At 47.6% G+C, this 20,745-nt stretch overlaps 1 protein-coding gene across 5 annotated transcripts in view; it reads right to left on the bottom strand.

Annotated features, from left to right (window-relative positions):
- The window catches only part of TACC1 (transforming acidic coiled-coil containing protein 1), a 140,266-nt gene that overhangs the window by 85,974 nt on the left and 33,547 nt on the right, over positions 1-20,745 (bottom strand). For 2 of the 5 annotated variants that reach the window (XM_075556650.1, XM_075556648.1), the window contains exon 1: positions 19,478-19,612. The exons of 1 other annotated variant lie outside the window; for it this stretch is intronic. In XM_075556650.1, the coding sequence (XP_075412765.1) occupies positions 19,478-19,554 (77 nt within the window). In that variant the 5' untranslated portion in view covers positions 19,555-19,612. Of the gene's footprint in view, positions 1-19,477; positions 19,613-20,745 lie in introns of those variants that run through there. 2 more of the 5 variants (XM_075556652.1, XM_075556658.1) reach the window with 2 other exon arrangements.

The raw sequence follows: 20,745 nt of genomic DNA on the forward strand, positions 1-20,745 counted from the left end.
TTAAATTTCATTCCACACTGTTGTGAACAGAAGGATACTAGTTAATGTTCCTTCAAAATTCTATTGTCTATGTCAGTGGTATCTTTTAAAATGATGGACACCAAACTCTCCAACTAAGGGATTTCAGCCAGCTAGGAGCATGAAGAGGCACAGCAGACACCACCATCCTCCCTGTGTGCCAGGACACACCTGCACTCCACAGGGTTGACAAGGGCCTCTGGGTACACTCAAACCTTCAACCTTCCAGTTAGTAGCGAAGACCTCACCATCTGCTCCTTCCAGAGGCTCCTTAACGCCCCCAAACCCACACTCGCTGCCTTTAAGCCGATGCTGACTCATAGCGACCCTAGAGGGCAGGGCAGAATGGCCCGTGTGGGTTTCTGAGACACGCACGCCTTGCGGGAGAAGAAAGCTCCAGCTCCATCTTTCCCTGCGGTGTGGCTGGTGGTGGACAGCCACTGAGCCACCGGTGCTACTTCCGTGCTACTCGTTCACGACAAATAAAACCTAAACCACGGCTATCTAGAGAATTCCCACTCTGAGGGGGCCTTTAGGATAGAGAAGAACTCCCCCTCCCCACCACCGCAGCTCCCAGGGTTTCCAGGGCTATAAATCTTTACAGAGCACACTGCCTCATCTTTCTCCTGCAAAGTAGTTGGTAGACTTGAATAGCTGACTGTTTGGTTTACAGCGAGTGCTTTAACCGCTGTGCCACTGGTTACAGATACATACAGAAATACTTAATTGAGCGTGTAGACAATGAGAGAGATAAAAAAACAAATAGGCTTTCAATAGACATCTGCCGTCTGCTGGGGGGGTGGGGGGGGGGGGAAGTACAGAGCCTCCGTGGTGCAGTGCTTCACAGCTTGGCTGCTAATCTAACGGCCACCGGTTTGAACTCAACCAGCTACTTGAGAGGAGAAAGATGAGGCCGTCTGCTTCTGTAAGGACTTACCGCCTTGTAAACTGCACGGGGCAGGTTTAGTCCATCCTGTAGGGTCACCGTGAGTCAGAGGCAACCTGACAGCAGTGGGTGGGTATTTGTTGCTAGAGGTGAGACGTGGTCTGCCTCTCTTTCTGGTTCCATCCTCATGCCACTTCCCAAGGAAAGAAGCAGGAATCCTCTCTGGGATTTGCCTCCCGGCAGCTCCCAAAACTTCCAGCTCTCTCTCATCCCATGGTATCTGCTTCATCCTTTGTGTCCCTGTGGAACATGCCATTTTTTGTGTGTGGCTGTACTTGATGTGTGAAACTTGGCCCCCAGAGAGGGCTATTTGGGAGCCCATTATCCCTCATGGTGAGCAATGCTGTGCATACACTGTTTTTGACACACACAAAATCCTAGACATGGGAGCGCAGTGCCGAAACACAAACACGTCTTACATTTTGCCACGTCTACACCAACCACTCTCCCCAAAGGTTGTACTAATATGCATTCTTACCCAGTGTTTTCCCCTGAGTCAACACTGGGGTCATCAGCCTTATAAACTTTGCCAAGTAGGCAGAAATAAGATGATTTTGTTTGTTTGTTTGCTTTCTTTGAATGTGCCTGATTTCTAATGAAGCTTGGATATATTTTAACGGTTTTTCTGAACCACTGACTCACTCTTCCTCCCCGCCTCGCTCCCCATCTCCTGTCAGAAGTACATTTAGGTGCTTTGGCTTGCATCAGGAGTATTAGCCGGGTGAGCAGCATCCGCAACACCTGGAAACGTGATGGTGGTGGTTAGGTGCCTCTGAGTCAATGCCGACTCCTAAGGACAACAAAATGCTACACTGCCCGGCCCCGAGCCATTCCCACACTCCTGGCTGTGGCTGAGCTCAGGGTTGCAGTCACTGAGTCCAGCCGTCTCATGAAGGATCGTCCTCTTTTCCGCTGCCCCTCGACTTTGCCAAGCATGACGTTCTTCTCCAGGGACTGGACTCTCCTGAGAACCTGTCCCAAGAATATGCGACGAAGTCTCCCCATCCTTGCCTCTAAGGATCACTATGGCTGTGTGCCTACCAAGACAGATTTATGGGTTCTTCCGGCAGATCCCCCAGGAAACACATTAGAGATGCAAATTCCTGAGCTCCGCCCAAAATTTACAGATGTAGACACACTGGTCACATGGTCAACCATCTAGGTTTTCACAAGCCCTCAAGGTGATACGGATGTCACCAAAGTCCCCCAACCCACTGCCATTGAGTCGATTCAGTGGCAAGTCCCTGTGTAGGTTGTCATGGGAGCAGGCAGTCTCATCACCCTCCTGTGAAGCGGCTGGTGGGTTTACATCACCAGCCTCTTGGGGCGGGGGGGGGGGGGGCAGACCAACAGTTACCTGACTGTCATCATGGCTTGTGGATGCCAGTACACAAACAAACAACCCAATTCACTGACATCAAGTCAATATCAACTCACAGTGACCCTCCAGGACAGGACAGAGTTGCCCCCGTGGGTTTCTGAGACGGAGACTCTTTCCAGCAGTAGAAATCCCACCTGCCTTTCTCCCAGGATGCCACTACAATGCCTTCAAAAAGTCTATTTTCAGTCAGACACAGGACAGAGCTCCTCACTCTTACCCATGAAAGAAGTCTTCAGCCTCCAAACTAGCGACAAAGAACTCCTGAGGAGCTGCAAGTCACTATTTCCTCCTCCAGATACTACGTATGGATGGAAAACCATTTGCTATTTCCTCCAAAATATTCAGTCATCTCAACCAGACTCAAAAATCCACAGCATCACCAGCGCCAAACTTCCAACGGTCAACTGCAGTTGTGAGAGGGACTTCCTGTTCTTGTCCGCCTAACGGCATTCCCTCCTCTTCAGGAACAATCTGTGTTTTCTTTGGGAACTCCCTCCCCCCCTCCTGCCCACTCTGGTGCTGTGGCTTGGATATCCTGCCCCATTCCACCCTCCCAATGCAGGCGTGGGGGTGACTCATGCCTGACTAAGCAGCAGATTGAACCCCCCCCACACACCTGACGGCCACTAAGGGCACACAGCCCAAGCCCACCTCCTTTACGTCTTCAGACAAGCCCTCCAAATCATATGCACTCCCACCCCGTCCTATTTTCTTTTTTAGTTCGTGTCCCTGGCTGGATTCTGAAGAAAACTCAGCATGTGGGCAAGGGGGTCATACTAGAAGCTGGTCACAGGAGCCACCTGTGACCAACAAGCACCCCAGGGACCAGCTGGGCGAGGTTCAGATGTCTCAGTGGACAGGACGTGCCAAAGCGTGACCCTTCCCAGGAAGGGCGCTTTCATTCCTCACTGACCTCTTGGTTTAATCATCCCTTTATTTAAGACACTCCTTGAGCCTCAACTAATGACAACTGGTGGACGGACACCTTTCCCAGGCTGGCAGGTGCCGGCCACGGCTGCCCTGAGCTTGTGTGGCCACCTTCTTCAGTCTCCTCCCACTGCCCCTGGAGACTCACCGCCTGGGCTCCCTGCTGCCAACCCCATCCAGGGCCAAACAGAAAGAATTTCGCTAACTCTCAGAGGGGAGTGGGTTTTTTCTGGTACTAGGGTCTTTCTTGTTCTCTCTTTAGGTCTTGGTTCTTCTCAAAGAAAATGCTCAACATCTTTTTATCTTCAGCATTCACACTTTCATGAAATCCCCTCATTCAAATTCATCGGTGAAGCAGCTTGATTTCCCCCCACTGCACCTCCTCCTCTCTCACCATGTAAAACAGGCATATTCCAGGCAGGGTAATGCAGAATGTGGGACCTGATTTGTTTCCCAGATCCTGAGCTCCCAGGGAGGAAAGTGGAGAAAACTCCAGGATGACCAAAAAAGGAAGCGCCGTGATTCAGCTTCCACCGAGTGTTTGCAGATGTGTGAAGGGAAAGGCAGGGGGAGAGGGGGAAGGGGGGAGAGAAGACTGAGGGTGGGGACGCCACTGGCTGCAGATATGTGAGCTGAAATGGAGGCAGGAAAGCTACTGCTCTGCAGAGACATTTCATGCTGTTGAACAATACAGAATAAAAACAAAACAAAAACACAACAGCCCTTTCTGTTTCGGAAAGGACGTGAGAAATGTGGGTTTTAACTCTGTCAGCGACAAGACGGTCCTGAACAGGACTCCTCAGGTCAGCAGGAGAAAACATAGTCTCTTGACAGCTCTCTATGGGAAGCTGTCGTGGCTTCGTGAGAAAGGTTTTGTGGGCAACTCAGGGCTGGTAGCCCAGGGTGCACACACAGTCTCACACACAGACACGGCTCATCTATGCAAGTCCACTACAAGACTCCCTCCCAGCCTCCAGCCATTCATACATGGATTTGCTCAAGCAACACAGGCACTTAGGAGGTGTCTAAAAACAACCTTTTATTTTTAGAAAGAAAAAAAAAAACAGGATCTAGGAAAAGACAATAAATGAGAGATACAAAGGGAAACTAAAAATGTTAAAAAATATATATAGGCCCAGGGCCCCAAAGACTGAGAAAAAGAAATGCTGGAAGTGTCAGTCAACAACTTGTTGGGATTGTTTGTTTTCTGGTCCCTCAACAGTTCGCCAGTCTTTTTAAAGAAGACTTGGTATCTTGCTCTCAGCCAATAGAAAACCTTCATCTGCTGTACAGATTTGCCTGCCAGGACCTAGAACAGCCACTAGAGGGCATCAGAGAGTTTTGTTATACAAGGGGGTATTCCCCCCCACACCAAAAAAACCAAACCCAGTTTTTTTTTTCAAAGCTACGTACATTAAAAAAAAAAAACCTAACTATTTCAAAGTACTCTCGGTTATACTTAATACATTTGTCAAATCTGTGATCCCATTCTTGGAAACATTTTTCAAACCCATCTGTTTGGATGGCTGACAGCACCTTCCTCCTTTTTTTCTTCACCCCTTCTATGTTGTCAAATTACTGTCCTTGCGTGTGCCTCTTCATTCACAGAACAAAAAGAAGTCACGTGGAGTGAGGGCAGGTGACTAAGGTACACGGGGCAAGAGAGGCATTCTGGTTTTTTTGTTTTTTATCAAAAACTGGTGCACTGGGATGGCTGCGTAAGCAGGTGCATTGTCATGGTAGTAAAACCAGTCCCCTGGTCTGCAACAAACCAGGCCTTTTTGGTCACACACTGTTATACTATCTGTTCAGAACCTCTAAATAGAAAGCTTGATTAACAGTCTGACCTGGTGGAATTTTGAAACAAAGCCACGTATACACTTTAGTTTTCCCCATAGCACTGTCCTTGTAAGCTGTGTTCAACATCACAAGTTTCTGCGACATTTTTCCTGAGCAGGAAACAAAATTTAATAGCCGCATGCTGTTCTCTTAAATTGGCCATCACAAAATAAGGAGGTTGGAGTGAAATTGCTTTTATGAAAAAATTCACTGTGACCAGAGTGGCCACCTCAGGCAATGCCCCTGGTGCACTGACTCAGAGCGAGTTGCTTCACGCTCGCCTAGCAGAACAAGTGCATACTACGAAAGTTTCGCTCTGCCTAGCACAATTAGTTTTTTGGGGGACACCCCCCTCGTACTTTAATCAACAAACTGCTTTTGAAGATAATTTCTTCAAAATGTATATCTGTATAAACACCAAAAGGCATGAAGAGTCCCACTTACATTCAGAACAGGACGTTTATAATGCAACTGAATCCACGAACAACCTGGAGGGGGTCACTAACATCTCCTTGGAAAACACAAGAAATATGCTCTGAATTGTGCAATTTTAGCGAAGAGAAATACAACTCCAAGATAGGAACCCAAACAGCATAAGAAAATAAAAGTATCACAAAAGGAAAAGCAATTTCTTCTTTCTTAATCTCCCATTTTGCTCCCCCTCCCAACCCCCCAAGCATCACCAACATCAGAATGGCGTTCTCATTTTATCCTACCCAGCAGTCAGTGGAAGACGTGGTCCAAGGATGGAGGGGGGAAAACAAAAAAGATGCTGGCTGGCGCCCTCCAGTGGGAAGACTAGAGCACAGAGCTTTCTACCTGTTGAGAAATGGGCAAAACAAACAACCCCCCAAGCTAACTGCCATTGACTCATAGCCACCCCTGAGAACAGAGCAGAACTGCTTCCGTGGGTCTCTGAGGCTGAGAGTCTTCATCAGAGCAGAGAGCCTCATCTTTCTCCCTTCAGCCTGACTCAGACCCTACGATGTCAGAAGCAGGGCCCAGCAAACAAACAAACTCATTGCCACCAGGTCAATGAGGGCAGGTACAACTGCTCGTGTGGGTTTCCGCGACCGTAACTGTGGACGGGAGTAGAAAGCAGAAGCAGGAAGGAGGTGGAAAAGAGCAGAAAGCGGCCACTCCAGCCAATCCTACCCTTGTCTCTTTCCTTCCCCACGATTGCTAGCTGTTTCTAAAATTTGGGTGTTTTTTTTTTAACTTCCAATCTCATCCTCAAAAGATCTTGTTCACGCTACATATCAAGTCCAAAGGTGGCCTAGATATCAACTCCGAAAGTAGCCCTGGTAGTGCCCAGTAGCTAAACACTTGACCGCTAACCAAGTGGCTGACAGTTCAAAACCCACCAGCTGCTTTGCGGGAGACACGGCCTGGTGATCTGCTCCCATAAAGATTATATCCTAGGAAACCCTGTGGGGCAAGCTCAGCCCTGTCACAGGGTGTCACGATGATTCAGAATCAATTCAGCAGCACCCAACACACACACACACACACACACACACACACACACACACAGCATTTAGATCTGATCATGTGATTTCAATGTCATCTCTACAAGCCACCGGACCTTGATCAGGAGCCACAGCTGCACCTCATTGACCCAGAAGCTCCATTGCTTCAAGATCAGTTGGCCCACAAAGGGCTCAGGGGAGGCCAAAGGTAGGAACTGCTCAGACCCAAAAGGGGGCCAGAAAGATCGCAAATGACCCAGACACCCAATCACACAGCTGCAGGCTTCCATTTCCCTGGACACACGGGTTTGAGAAGTCAAACAAAGGGACCGGGGAAGGCACGGACTTGAGGAGCTCTTACTGGACTCAGAATAGCTCACACATCAGCCACCGGGAGTCCCGCCCTATCTGGCCCACGTCATCCGTCATCCTAGTTGTATTTTCTCCAACCCCTATTTAAGAACTATGTTGACGTAGTCATAGAAACATAACATTCTGTAATCCTTAAAAAAGCAAGACTCAGACAAAAATAATCCAGTGGAGAAACCCAGGAGTCTGTCTGCTTTGTGCAAATGCAATGGAGTAAGTTGGGTTTTATCTACAAAATGGGCTGGACAATGTTTGCTCAAACATTGCCTTTCCTGGAACTATGTTATCAGTAGGGAAAGAGTCATAAAAACGTCTTTTCTAGCCGATGAACAGAAGCCTCTGCTGGTTAATGAGTTGCTTGGGTGTCAGCCTTGCTCTGGAAACTACTGTAGCCTTGTCCCCCCTGTTGCAGCCGGGGTCATCACACCTGAATCCCAGCATCACCATTTACTAGCTCTATGACCCTAATTTTCTCATCTGTAAAAATGGAGGCAATATTTGTCACAATCACTTGGAGTCGACTCAATGGCGCAGTGGGTAGGGTCCATGAAAGGATTACACGAGAGGTGTCAGGGTCCCCGACCCTCCTAACTCATGTATTGCATACATGTCTATTGTCCTGTAGAAAAAGACTCTGGACACTACATCTTATCAAAGTAGTGATGGCGAGTTCTGGCTCTAATACTCTCATCTTGAACACTGGCACACCGTGTTGGCAGGCTTTTATGGGGACGTGCAGGATGAGGTAGATGTGTACGCTTTATCAGAAACAGAACAATTCTGCCTTCAGATACAAGGCACGACTCTAGAGTTGCTACATAAATCCATGGCTGCGGCAATAATTCCAATGCATCTCACTCCATCGAGATACCCTACACTGTGGCTGTTAGGTGCCACCAAGTTAGTTCCAACTCATCCGACCTTATGGCCAACAGAACAAAACCCCCACCATTCCTGTGTTTGTGCCCATGGTTGCAGGCACCATGTCAACAAGGGCTCTCCACGTTGTCGCTGCCCTGTACTCAATCCAGTATGAAGTCCCTCTCCAGGGACTGGTGCCTCCTGACATGTCCAAAGTACCTGAGATGAATCTTCCTCTACTCTAAGGAGCACTTCTTTTGTTGTTGTTGTTGTTGTTTTTCCTCTTCTGACACCCATTTTGATCTTTTATTTCTTTTTGTTGTTGTTTTTAAAAAATCATTTATTGGGGGCTCGTACAACTCTTATCAGGATCCATCCATCCATCCATCCATCCATCCATCCATCCATCCATCCATCCATCCATCCATTGTGTCGAGCACATTTGTACATATGTTGCCATCATCATTCTCAAAACATTTGCTTTCTACTTGAGCCCTTGCTACCAGCTCGTTTCCCCTAAGGAGCACTTCTAAGGAGCATTCCGGCAGTACTTCTGAGACAGATTGGTTTGTCCTTTTGGCAGTGCATGGTACTCTCGGCATTCTCTGCCCCACCATAATTCAAACGCATCAATTCTCCGGTCTTCCTTATTTATTGATGAGCTTTCACATGTATGTGAGGTGAGTGAAGGTATCAGAGCTTGGGCCTGCAGTCCTCCAGGTGCCAGTCTTGCTCTTCAACACTTTAAAGCGCTCTTGTTCAGGAGATTCATCTAATGCAATATGCCATTGGATTTCTGGATTGCTTCTTCCATGAACATTGACTGCAGATTCAAGCAAACTGAAAGCCTTCAGGGCAGAATAAAGAGCCCCAGAGGGCTTCCCGGGCTGTGAAGCTGGAGAACCCTAGACTGGCTAGTCTTTCTCCCTAGGAAAGGCTTTTGAATGAGAACCGGTCACCTTCCTGTTGGCAGTCAAGTGCTTAACCACTGCACCAGCAGGGCACTCCCAAATTTAGGCAAATATTAATTTTGTTGAGAGCAGCAGTTCTCAACCTGTGGGTCATGACCCCTTTGGGGTCAAACAACCTTTTTACAGGGGTCACCAAATTCATAACAGTAGCAAAATTACAGTTATGAAGTAGCAATGAAAATACATTTATGATTGGGGGTCACCAAACATGAAGAACTGTATGTATTACAGGGTCACGGCATGAGGAAGGTTGAGAACCTCTGGTCTAGTGCTACAGCAGAGGTATGTTACATTCACTGCCAGGCAGTCAATTACAACACATGGTGGCCGTACAGGAGAGAGCAGGACTGCCCTCCTGGGTCTCTGAGATTGTTAACTGTTCACAGGAGTGGAAAGCCTCATCTTTCCCTCTTTCTCCCTCCGAGCATCTGGTGGTCTCAAACTGCCAACCTTGTAAGGTTAGTAGCTCAACTCGTAACCCGCTATGCCACCATGGCTTCATTAAAGTGAAGTTACACTATGTACAGACAAAAGAAAAATCACATCCCATGTATCCTTAACAGTAAGAATTCTGGGAATGAATAAATGCCAAAGTGAGAATTCTGGGGATTAATAATTCTCCAAGTTAAAGTATCTCCATAGGCAAGAGAGCTCAAAGGTAAAGGGAGAGTAAAGAATAGCATGCTTAATAAAAGTCTGCTAGTACTTTATATCATATTACTACCAAAAATAACCCAGATTGTCCATGAAAAACAAATAGAAGCCTGACAAAACATGCAAAGAGCCTAAGAGCATTTGAAGGAGCCTCTGTTTCTGTAGAGGAAGCGAAATTGCTTAAAGTGAAAACTTCATGCTGGCTGAAGGTTGATGGGTGAAATAAAATCTATGAAAACAACTCAAATATGAATGCCCTGCTTTTTCCACCTTCACTCGCTACACTTCCAGTCACACAGTCATTTTCATGTTTGACCCCCTGGAAAATGGCCACAGATATTATAAAAATAGATTTTATCCTTCAGAAAAATCTATCTTCTGCTCATGTAAATTTGCCTCTAAATGACAACATAGTCCCAGTGTCTGAACACAAAGTAGGTAACCAGTGAATATGTGTTCAGTGATGAAGAACAAAAAGAGACCCAGAAGAATGAGCTACAGAGGACAGCACTGAAGGGACAGCCTGGGGAGTGTGGCAGGTCTGTCCAGAACACACAGGAGCAAACTAAGAGGGAGGGAAGGAGAGAGAGCATCTTGGCCCACCAAACTTCAAGGATGCATTCCCGCTTGAAGCAGCCAGTGCACAGCGAGGACCATAGGGTCAGCCTCACCACAAGACGCCACTGCTTACTGGGAATGGGGGGCAGTACCAGAGACACGGTGTGGGAATTGTGCCCGGTCTGACACGCCCCCCACACACACCAGGGCATAACATGAAGGGAGCACAAGGGGAGCAAAGCAACAGTCTCTGAGGAGGAATTCTGAATATAACTTCGGACTTAGGGTGCAATGCTTGGCACTACATCAGAACCGATCAGAAAACATTCATAAGGGTCAGGACACAGACTTGGAACTATTCATAGGCTATTTTTTCTTCTCTTTTTAAAATGTCTACCTTTATAAAATAGGCAGGATTAACAATCCTGAGATGGAAACAATGGGGCCGATGGTTCAGGGTGGGGTGGTGGGGTGGTGGAGATCCAACAAATCCAGAGACAAGGGAACAACAAGAGATCTAAAATCTATGGCAAGGAGGGCATAGAATGCCTGGTGGGCTTCAATCAAGTGCAGTGTAGCCAAGAGGAAGTACAGAGGGCTGAATGAAGCTCAAACATGATAGTGGGGCAGAAGGAAAGTAAAAGGAAAGAGAGGAAAGAACTAGGATGCAAAAACATTTATAGAGGTATAAACATAGACATGTACATATGCCAATATGTATGATAGATATATAGGTCTATTTACATGTATTTATAGGTTAAGTGTCAAGGTAGCAAGACAGACATTGTCTTCCCTCAACACAAAAACACTTTGTTCTAATAACCTGGCATTCTGTGATGCTCACCTTCCCTACACCATCGCTGAAAATGGGTGCATAAGCAAATGTGGGGAAGAAAGTTGATGGTGCCTGGCTATCAAGATATAGCATCTGGGGTCTTAAAGGCTGAAGTTCAACAAGCAGCCACTAGCAGGGAAGCAACAAAGCACACCAGCCTGTGTGATCACAAGGTGTTGACAGGATCAAGTATCAGGCATCAGAAGACCCCAAACAAACAACCATTTTGATGAGAATGAGGGGCATGAGAATGGAGACCCCAAACCCATCTGTAAACAACTGGACATCCCTCACAGAAGGGTGACAAGGAAAGGACGAACCAGCCAGGGTGCAGTATAGCACCGACGAAACACACAACACTCCTCTAGTTCTTGAATGCTTCCTCCTCCACACTATCATGGCCCCAGTTCTACCTTACAAATCGGACTAGACCAGAACATGTACATTGGTACAGATAAGAGTTCTCAGCATACAGAATCCGGGACAGAGAGCACCTTCAGGACCAATAATGAGAGTAGCGATACCATGAAGCTGGGGGTAGGTGGGGGAGACGGGGTGGGAAGAGAAAGAACATTAATATTTGTCGAATGAATAAAAATGAAAAGAAAAAAAACCACCAAGGGTTTATTAAAGGGAAAGGAAGTTTATAGTATTGTGTCTTTAAGGTGATATTAAAATCTGTGTGAAGATAAAATATTGTTTAATACTGAATACTAATACTGGAGCAACCAGTCAGCTATTGGTGGTGGTGGTGGTGGGGTAACCTTACTTTAGAGTCTTGATTCTAGAAATATCCACTTTTCTGAGTTTAGGTGATTATCAGGAAGACACCAGAAGTACCCAGATGCTGCCAGGTGGACTCCAGCTCAAGGCCTCCCTGTATGCATCACAGGAGAACTGTATCCCTTAGCGTTTCCAATGGCTGTGATTTGGGGGGAAGTACATTGGCAGCCATGCCCCCCTCCATCTCTGTGTGGATCTGACTTGTTAGCCATTCTGTCAGTAGCTACAAGCTTAACTGAAAGCCTTTGAAAACTCACATAATCGGGGGCAGGGGGAGTTGGGGTAGCTAAAGACTGGGACCACTAAGCCAGCTGACATAACACAGTCCACAGAAACAGTGTTCCCTGTCCTACTGGGGTGAGTAGTGACTGGCGCCTCGAAAGCTAGAGCGACCATCTGAAGTGCAGCTACTGGTCTCTCTGTGTCAAGCGAAGAATGAAGAGATTCAACGACTCGCGGAAACAAGTAGCCCAATGAACAACACGCACCTCGGCCGCCATGACCCGGAAACCAGAAGAATGTGACTGCTCTCAAAGGTCCTGGATAGAGTCAGAGAAAAATGTGGAACAAAACGCAAAATCTTAAAAAAGACCAGGCTTTCTGGTCTAATAGAGACTGGCGGAACCACTGGGAGTCATCCTTCAAACCTGGAACTGACCTCATCTCCTTGCCTCAAGTTTAAGCCACCATAAAGTGAACTACAAAGTGTATAATCGTACCAGCGAGGTGCACATTCCTCAGCACACGGACCATTTGGTATCAAAAGGGCAGCAAGACTGCGCAGGTATAAAGCTCAGAGGAATGCAAGGTCATTGACCTGTGTGGATCATAACTAACTATGGATAGTCTTGAGCAGAATAGAAATGCCAGGACATGACATTGTGCTCATGTGGAACCTGTACATGGATCAAGAGGCAGTTGTGCAAATAGAACAAGAATCCTGCATGATTTAAAATCAGGAAAGGTGTGCATTGGGATTGTATCCTTTCACCATACTTATTGAAGCTGGATGATGAGCAAATAATCAGAGAAGGTGGATTACATGAAGAGGAATGCAGGATCAGGATGAAGGTAGGCTAATTAACCTGCAATGCGCAGATGACATAACCTTGCTTCTGTAAGCGAGGAGTATTTGAAGCCCTTGCTGATGAAGATCAATGACTGCAGCCTTCAGTGTGGATTACAACCCAGTGTAAAGAACACCAGAATCCTCACCACTGGACCTCTTGCTAAACGGAGAAAAGCCTGAAGTCATCAAGGATTCCATCTTGCTTGGATCCACAAATCCATGCTCATGGAAGCAGCAGTCAAGAGATCAAACGATGAACTGAATTAGGTACATCTGTTTCCAAAAACCGGTTTAAAGTGTTTAAAAGCAAAGATGTTACTTTGAGGAAGAAAGTGTGGGTGACCCAAGCTATGTTATTATCAACTGCCTCACCTGCCTGGGAAAGTCGGACACTGAATACAGACGACCGGAGAATTAATGCATTTGAATTGTGGGCTGGAGAAGAATACTGAAAATACCACGGGCTGCTTAAAGGACAAACCAATCCATCTTGGAAGAAGAACATCCAGGGTGTTCCTTAGAGACAAGAATGGCAACACTTCATCTTACAGTCTTTGGACACATTGTCAGGGGCAAGACCAGTCCGTGGATAAGGACCTCATAACTGGGAAAGTGGAGGGGCATAAAAGAGAGGAAGGCCCTCAACGAGGGACTGACACAGTGGCTGCAACAATGAGTCCAGGCACAGGACCAATTGTGCAGGACCGGGCAGTGCTTCATTCTGTTGTGCACAGGGTCACTGTGGGTTGGAATAGACTCAATGCCACGGAAGAACCACAACCTCTGTACATATACGAGTGTACTGCACATATGTTCACATACTCGTGTGTAATAAAGCATATAGGGGGTACAGCTATGGATACTTCTGAGATGTAACAAATCCCTTGGAGGATTGGTTTTTGGGGCTTGAAGGCTTTGGATCACAGTCTTGTGGGGCAACTCCAACAATTAGCATAACATAGTTCATAAAGCTGATGCCCCCCCCCCAAAAAATTGATGTCCCTACACCCTAGTTTGGTGAGTAGCGCCTGGTGTCTTAAAAGCTTGTCACAGATCATCTTAGATAAGTTTCTACTCAGCTGGAGCAAAAGCGAAAGAAGGAAACCAAAAATTCAAAGAAGAAATGAGTCTACAAGAAACTAGTCCTCATGAACCATGGCCTCCTCTAGTCTGAAACCAGAAGAATTAAATGGTGTCTGGTTACCCTAGTGACCTAACTTTGAATTGAAACTACTCTCAAAGCTACCTTTCAGCCAAAATAACACATAAAATAAACATCACCCGTGAGTATTGTTGGGCTCCTTTAAAACAAAACAATAAGGAGCGTGTGTGTGGGGGTCGGGGTGGGGGTAGGGAAACTAGATGAATGGGAATGAAACTACCAGAATGGAAATGGGAAGCTTGACACGTTGTGAAAAACATAACTAAAGTCATTGGTCAAGTTGCACAGAATTGTTACATGGGAACCCAAAGTGCTGTCACTGAAAACACAAAGAACATATTCTAAGCAAACAAACACTGTATGTGTATTTCCTTAGGCTCTCTTTCTTAGAGGGTCATCTGACATTTTAAAGACTACAGAGGGAGTTTTCTTTTAATATCACCTCTTGTGATTTCAACTGCCCTCACAGTCTAGGAGGGATCATAACTCCATGTAACACTTAACACACTCTCCTTGTCATGCGGTTCACCATTTCCTTTGGGGCTGGCCTCACGCAGATGAAGAGAAACACGAGTTTTCTTGGGAGACCGGACTACCATGTTCCTTTGGATTGATTCCAATTCCAATGTCCTCTTCCTAACAACTACCTATTTCTACCTGGCTCAGATCCCTTCTCCAGATTATACCAGAATTCCTTTCACTTTTCTTCATTAGAAAGTACATTCCAAGTGCTCCTTCGTGCGCTTTTCCAGAGCCTTTCCCACAAACGTTCTCCAGCTATTTCTTTGAATTATACACGAAAACATTTGAAAGACTGCTATAGCAACTGGGAAGAACTTAAACACTTCATTGATTTTGAGCCATGCTTCCTTGTGTCTAAAACATCAAAGCCCTTGCCAGTTGCTGTCAATTTGATTCCGATTCGTGGCAACTCCACATGTCAACATAGAGCTGCTGTGTTCCACGAGGTTTTCAGTGGCTGGCTCTCAGATGTTACGTTGTCAGGCCTTTCCTGCAAGGTGCCTCAAATGTGGACTCAGCCCAATGTGCAAAGTGCACACCTTCCTCTTTACGGAGCATCTGCCTCACATCAAGGAGGATCTGCCTCACTTCAGCTTGACCACTGCTCACTGTGCAGTTTTGTAGGGATTTTTAGGAATTATTGGGGGTGCAAATGGTTAACTGAAGGTTGGATGTTCAAGCCTGCCCAGAAGCAAGTCAGACGAGAGGCCCTGAGGCAAACTACTTCCAAAATATTAGTCATTGGGAAGCTTACGGGGAGCACACTTCTATTTTGACACATTTGAGGTTGTTATGAGTCAGAATCAACTCACCAACAACTGGTTGGAACACCACGCAACCCACATCTAATCAGACCATCAGGAAGGTGGGGGGGGGTGTAAAACCAGTGACGACTTCAGAAACCTCCATTGTATTTGTCACCTATCTTTTCCAGTATTTCCTATTCCACGTGTAAACCAAGACTGAACTAGACATTTACTAAGAATCAACAACAAGGGTGCATTTTGCACACCACGCAGACAAGCCAAACCAGCTCTGGATGAATTTAGCTAACATACCATATTCGCTAATGAAGAGTAAGTTCTGCTTTGTGTTGTTTTTCAAATCTCTGCCAACAGATTATTTACTACTCTTAGACAGCCCCCTCTGGTCACCATGCCAGATAGAACCAACTAAGCCATCGGTGATTTCAAACATTGCATCAAACAATCATATCCCCAGATGCATTCCCATTAGCACATTTCTTAACTGAGCAAAAACAGGACTCAGAACATCACTGTCTTGTTCCTCTAAGAGGCCTTGCTGAATTACAGCATCTGGTTTATGGATACCCACACATGTAAGTGAATTACTAACTCATTCATTCACTGCGTGCTTACTTAAGTGCCAGGACCTATGTGAATAATATATTTCACTTCAACAGGGAGATGCGATTATTTTTGCTGTTTTAAAAATGCAGAAATGTGTCCAACTTAAGTTCAATCATAATGTCCCAAAGCTTCCCAAATGAAGGTAATAAGCGATCGACCTAGAAGTCAAATCCAGGTCTCCTTGATTAGACTTTTGCTCTCAGGTGCCATAATGTGAAAACCCAATAATAAAATTACCAGAATGTGCGGCCCTCTGAAATAAATGAAGTGAAATGTGCCCCTAACCCTTATCAAAAAGAGCTGATTGGAGACAGGTGACAGCTAGGCTTTATCTTAAAATTAAACCTGTTGCCACTGAGTTGATTCTGACTCCCAGTGGTGCCTGTGTGTCGGAGTGGAACTAGGCTCCACAGGGTTTTCTGTGGGTGCTTTTTTGGGGGGGTGGGGGTGGGGATGTAGCTCACCAGGCCTTCTCCCCATCCCTACCCCACCCCGTGCCTCTGGGTGGACCCACACCGCCCAACTTTCTGTGAGCAGCTGGATGTGCCAACCATGTGCAGCACCCAGGGCTCCGACTGAAAATGAGACATTTCTTTTCATGTACATCTGTAGGTGTGTATAATTCACAGCAGAGCCCCAAGAAGACAGGGGAGATTTACCTGGTTATTTTTTAACCCTTGATTGAAATACAGAGTATGTACTCCCTCAAAAAGACAAATGCCAATACCCACGTCCTGCTCATGTGGTTTCTCTTGCATTTACTTATTTATTTTAAAAAGGAACAATAGATTTCAAAAACACCACAGGCCGAGGAGAACTTCCTTGAGGTCAGTGTTATCCAGGGCAGCCATATGTCCGGAAGGAAATCTGTAGGCGGGTGATGGTTAACAATTAACCTCCCACTTTCTTGGATCCTGGAGAGACTTGGGGCTTGTAAGCGTGAAGGAGGCGTGGCTTGGATGATACTCACTTTCCTTGGGCGCTCCATGTGTGGACGGCCGGTTTCTAAGGGGTCTTTCACCAGCCGTGGGCCAGGCGACGCACAAGTGTCCCCTTGTTAGACAGAGCCAGCAGCCACCGATGAGCCCACTCATTCCAAGCACTGCCACCGCATGTTTCTGTGCTTCCATATATACGCACTTGAGCAAGGACAGGGAATCCTCAGATTGTATTCCCAGGTAAAGACCAAGGGCGGATCTTTACGTTGATCATTTTTCTGCAAACTTTAAAAAACGCACCTCACTGGAGAGAAATCCTTTAACAAGAAGCGAGCCATTGAACAAGATATTAATAGACAACCACATTCGTCAGCTGTACTCCGCATAGAAACAAAGAAATTGTTTCTTCAGCACACAGTAATTGAATGAGTCCCTTATTTACTTTCAGGTTACCCAGCAAACTCCGCCACTCATCCACAAAGGTTAAAGGATAATCAACTCTCATTCTTGGCTAAGATAACACATTGCTCAGAGGTACCACCTAGAACTTGTCATCCTCTAGATGATCTAACATCCTCCTCAGAAGAGCCAATGAAGTAGGCAGGTCTGGTGAGTCTTACCTTTTGCAAACGAAGAAGCTGAGACAGAGCAAGGTTGTGGAACTAAATTCCAAGTGCGAAAGCCAACGAGTTCAGAAGCCCAGGGCTACCTGCCTCCCAACCTCTTAACATCAAGCCAGTATTATTCTGCCTCTTAGACTTATTTGTTTGTTTTTAAATAGGTAAGTCAACTTCGGTAACTTCTTATTGGGAGTTAAGCATTGCTAACTCATTTTTCTGCTTTTATTGAAGGAGAATTAAAGAAAATAAAAGTGGGGAAGCACTCTAATTGTTAAAACAACAAAGTTTGATAGTTTCCATGGATACTATTAACTCAGCATGAATCTGGAGTTAGACAAGGATCAACCACTTCTTAGCTGTGTGACCTTAGGTGAGTTACTTAACCTTTCTGTGCTTTACTTTCTTTACCAGGAAAATGAAGGCAAACATGGTTTCACTCCTCCTACGTGCTCCAAAGTTTCCTTATTAGAAAGCGGTCTGAACTGTTTACAGGGCGTTGCTGTTAGGAGCTGTCAAGTCTGTTCTGACTCGATGGCCCTGGGCATCCTCACAAGTGTTGTTATGGTAGAATCCAATGTTGCAGTCATTGTGTCAACCCATTTCCGGAAGGGTCTTCCTCTAATTTACCAAGCGTATAACAATGTCCTTCTCCAGGTCCCACCCAATGACAATGCCTCCATCCTCACCTGGAAGGGGCATTTCCACTGTATTTCTTCCAAAGCAGATTTAATTCCTCCTCCTCCTCCATCATCATCATCATCATCATCCATGGCATCCTCAATATTGAGTGAAAATACCTGGCTTGGGTCAGGTGTACCTTAGCCATCAAAGTGATAGCTTTGCGTTTGAACACCCAAAAGTCGTCTTTTGCCACAAAGTTGCCTAATGTATTGTGTCATTTGCGATCTTGACTTCAGCTCTCCTGGAGGTTGACGGTGGATCCAAATAAAATGAAATCCTTGGCAACGTCAATCTTTCCTCCTTTGGTGGCACTGCAGCTTGTTGGTCGAGCTGTGAGGATGTTTGCTTTGTGTTGAGGTGTCATCCACACTGAAGTCTCTGATCTTCATTAGCAAGGGCTTCAAGTTGTCCTCCATTTCAGCAGGCAAGGTGGTTTCACCAGCCTATGACAGGTTGATGAGTCTTCCTCCAATCCCGATGAGGTATGCTCCATACAGCTCAGTTGTCCACATTACCATCAGTTTAGATTAATGATCACATATAAATTGAAGGATACACAAACACGCATGTCAAATATTTGCCTATTCAACGAACTACACCTTGAAAAGATGATTTAAACATTCCTCCCATTGCTGGCTAAGTGGTGACTAGGTGTATCTTTTCTCAAATGAAAGCGCTTTAGCCTTGGCTGGATGATAGTAAAGAGCACAGATTTGGTCGCGTTGCTTCACCCCCAAGACACACATATATTCTTAAAACTAAGGATTTGAAGGCTGGGTACTCAAATCCACTCGCCCCGCCCTACCGTGTTCCTAATTCCTCTTCTTAGCAAGCAGGCCGTCATCCCACGAAGGGACTTGCTCTAAATCACATTCTCTAAAAACTTCCCTCCACAGCTTGCATTACAGGACTTGGTGTCCCCAACTGTTACTCTCCCCAAACAAAAGCGTTATTGCCAGTGCGACAATGCAGCCCTTTTTCTGAGATCACCACGAAGCACTGGACGCAAACAAGAGGGGGGCGGGGGGGGGGGTTGCGAGTAGCAAGCCCTGCATGAGAATTCTCCACCCTAATGGCTGAGGCAAGGGGAGTCCTCCTGGGGACTGGGGGTTCTCGACGGTCTGCAGCTTTTTGCCAGTGGCTCTGCCTCGCCAAAGTCCCGGAGTCCTCCCGGCCACGTGCGTTTTCCGCCAGGGCAAACCTCGGGTCCCCTGGCTCGCGCCGGGGCAGCCAGGGCGCCAGCGGGGCTGCAGTTCGACTGGGTGGGGCTTCTGCTGCCGCGGGGGCCCGGCGGGACAGTCCCCGGCCCGGCGCCGCCAGAGTCCCGCAGGGTGAGATTCAGGGCGGCACGTGCCCCCTCCCGCGGACCCCGTGCGCCCCACTCCCGCGAGGGGAAAGCCCGCCCTGCCACCAGCGCCGCGCGCGCGCACCCGGCGGGCGCACCCCCGGCAGGCGCACCTCCCACCCCCGCCCTGGGCGGCCCGGAGAGGCCGGTGGGACTCACGCGCTCTCCCCGGCTCTCGGCGGCCTCTCCCCGGCGGCTTCGCGGCCCCTCGGGCTCTGAGAATGGGAACCTCCCATCCCTGCACACAGGGCGCCCCGGCGGCTCTCGCGGCGCTCCCCAGCCCGACCCGGCGACCCAGAGCCGCGGGCGGGGCGGGGCGGGGGCGGGGCGGGGGTGAGGCCTTGGGGGTGGGCGGTGGGTGGGGCCGTGGGGTGGGCGGGTGCTGGGGAGCCCAGGGGTCCCCCCTTGGGGAAAGCCAGGGTCACGAGGCTGTTGGAGACGCTGCTTGTGCAGCGTCACCCAGTGGGGATGCCCACGAAGTGATGCTGAGCGCCCGGGTCCCGTGCAGGACGCGCGGGGGGGCGGGGGAAGGAGAGGAGGCTGGGGGCTGGAAGGCTCTCCGCTGCCCCACCCCCACCCCGAGCCGCCCAGGGCAACAGGTGGAATGGGTGGGATACGGGCCTGCGCTCTCCCCTCCCCGCCCCTCCCCGGACCCCGGATCCTCAGTCTCTGGGAGAGGTCCCAAGCAGTCGGCCCAAAGGTGCCCCGATCTAGGTGGGGAGCCGAAGGGAAGAGGCTGGGTGGGCCAACTATCCCAAAAAGTAGCAGGAAGGGGAGGGTTGTGCCAGGATCCGGGATCCGGAGGCCAGACAGCTGGTCAAAGGGGTGGGGCCTTCTCTCCAGACCACTTTTCCTGCGAAGGGCGGTTAGCAGGCTTGTACCAAGTAGTAGAGAAAACAGTCTATCCCGCCTCGGCCCAAGCTAGCCGGTTGACTCGGTACGAGTTACTTTACTCTCTCTGAGGCTTGGAATGAGGGGAAGTTACTGCTAAGGTTCCTTTGGGCTCTGACAAGAATGAATTAGTACGCTCCCAAATCCTGTTTTAGAAAGAAAAAGAAAAATCATTCGTCCCGATTACACCTTTGATTCAGTTCCCTTTTCAGAACATACCTTGCTCATTCTCATCTGTTCTCACCTCCCACCTAACCACCTCGACAACCTTCTGCAGCGATTTTTAAAAATCTGAATCGATCGAAAAAGATCAGCATGCCCCTAAACATCTACCCACCCTGCCAGCCCCCACTCAAACATCTCTCGCCTGCAAAATGATCCTGCGCCCTGACGATGTGGTCTTGTTGTTCTTGTTGCCTGTAGTCTCTTCTGTTTTCGCTCTTCAAGTGCGCTTGTCACATAGACACACGGAGTGGTTGATAAATGCCTTTATTCCGCGTGCGAGCGTGTGTGCGTGGTAGGAGCACCAGGCTCCC

This window comes from Tenrec ecaudatus, chromosome 8 (assembly GCF_050624435.1).
Source record: "Tenrec ecaudatus isolate mTenEca1 chromosome 8, mTenEca1.hap1, whole genome shotgun sequence".
Classification (NCBI taxonomy): Eukaryota; Metazoa; Chordata; class Mammalia; order Afrosoricida; family Tenrecidae; genus Tenrec; species Tenrec ecaudatus.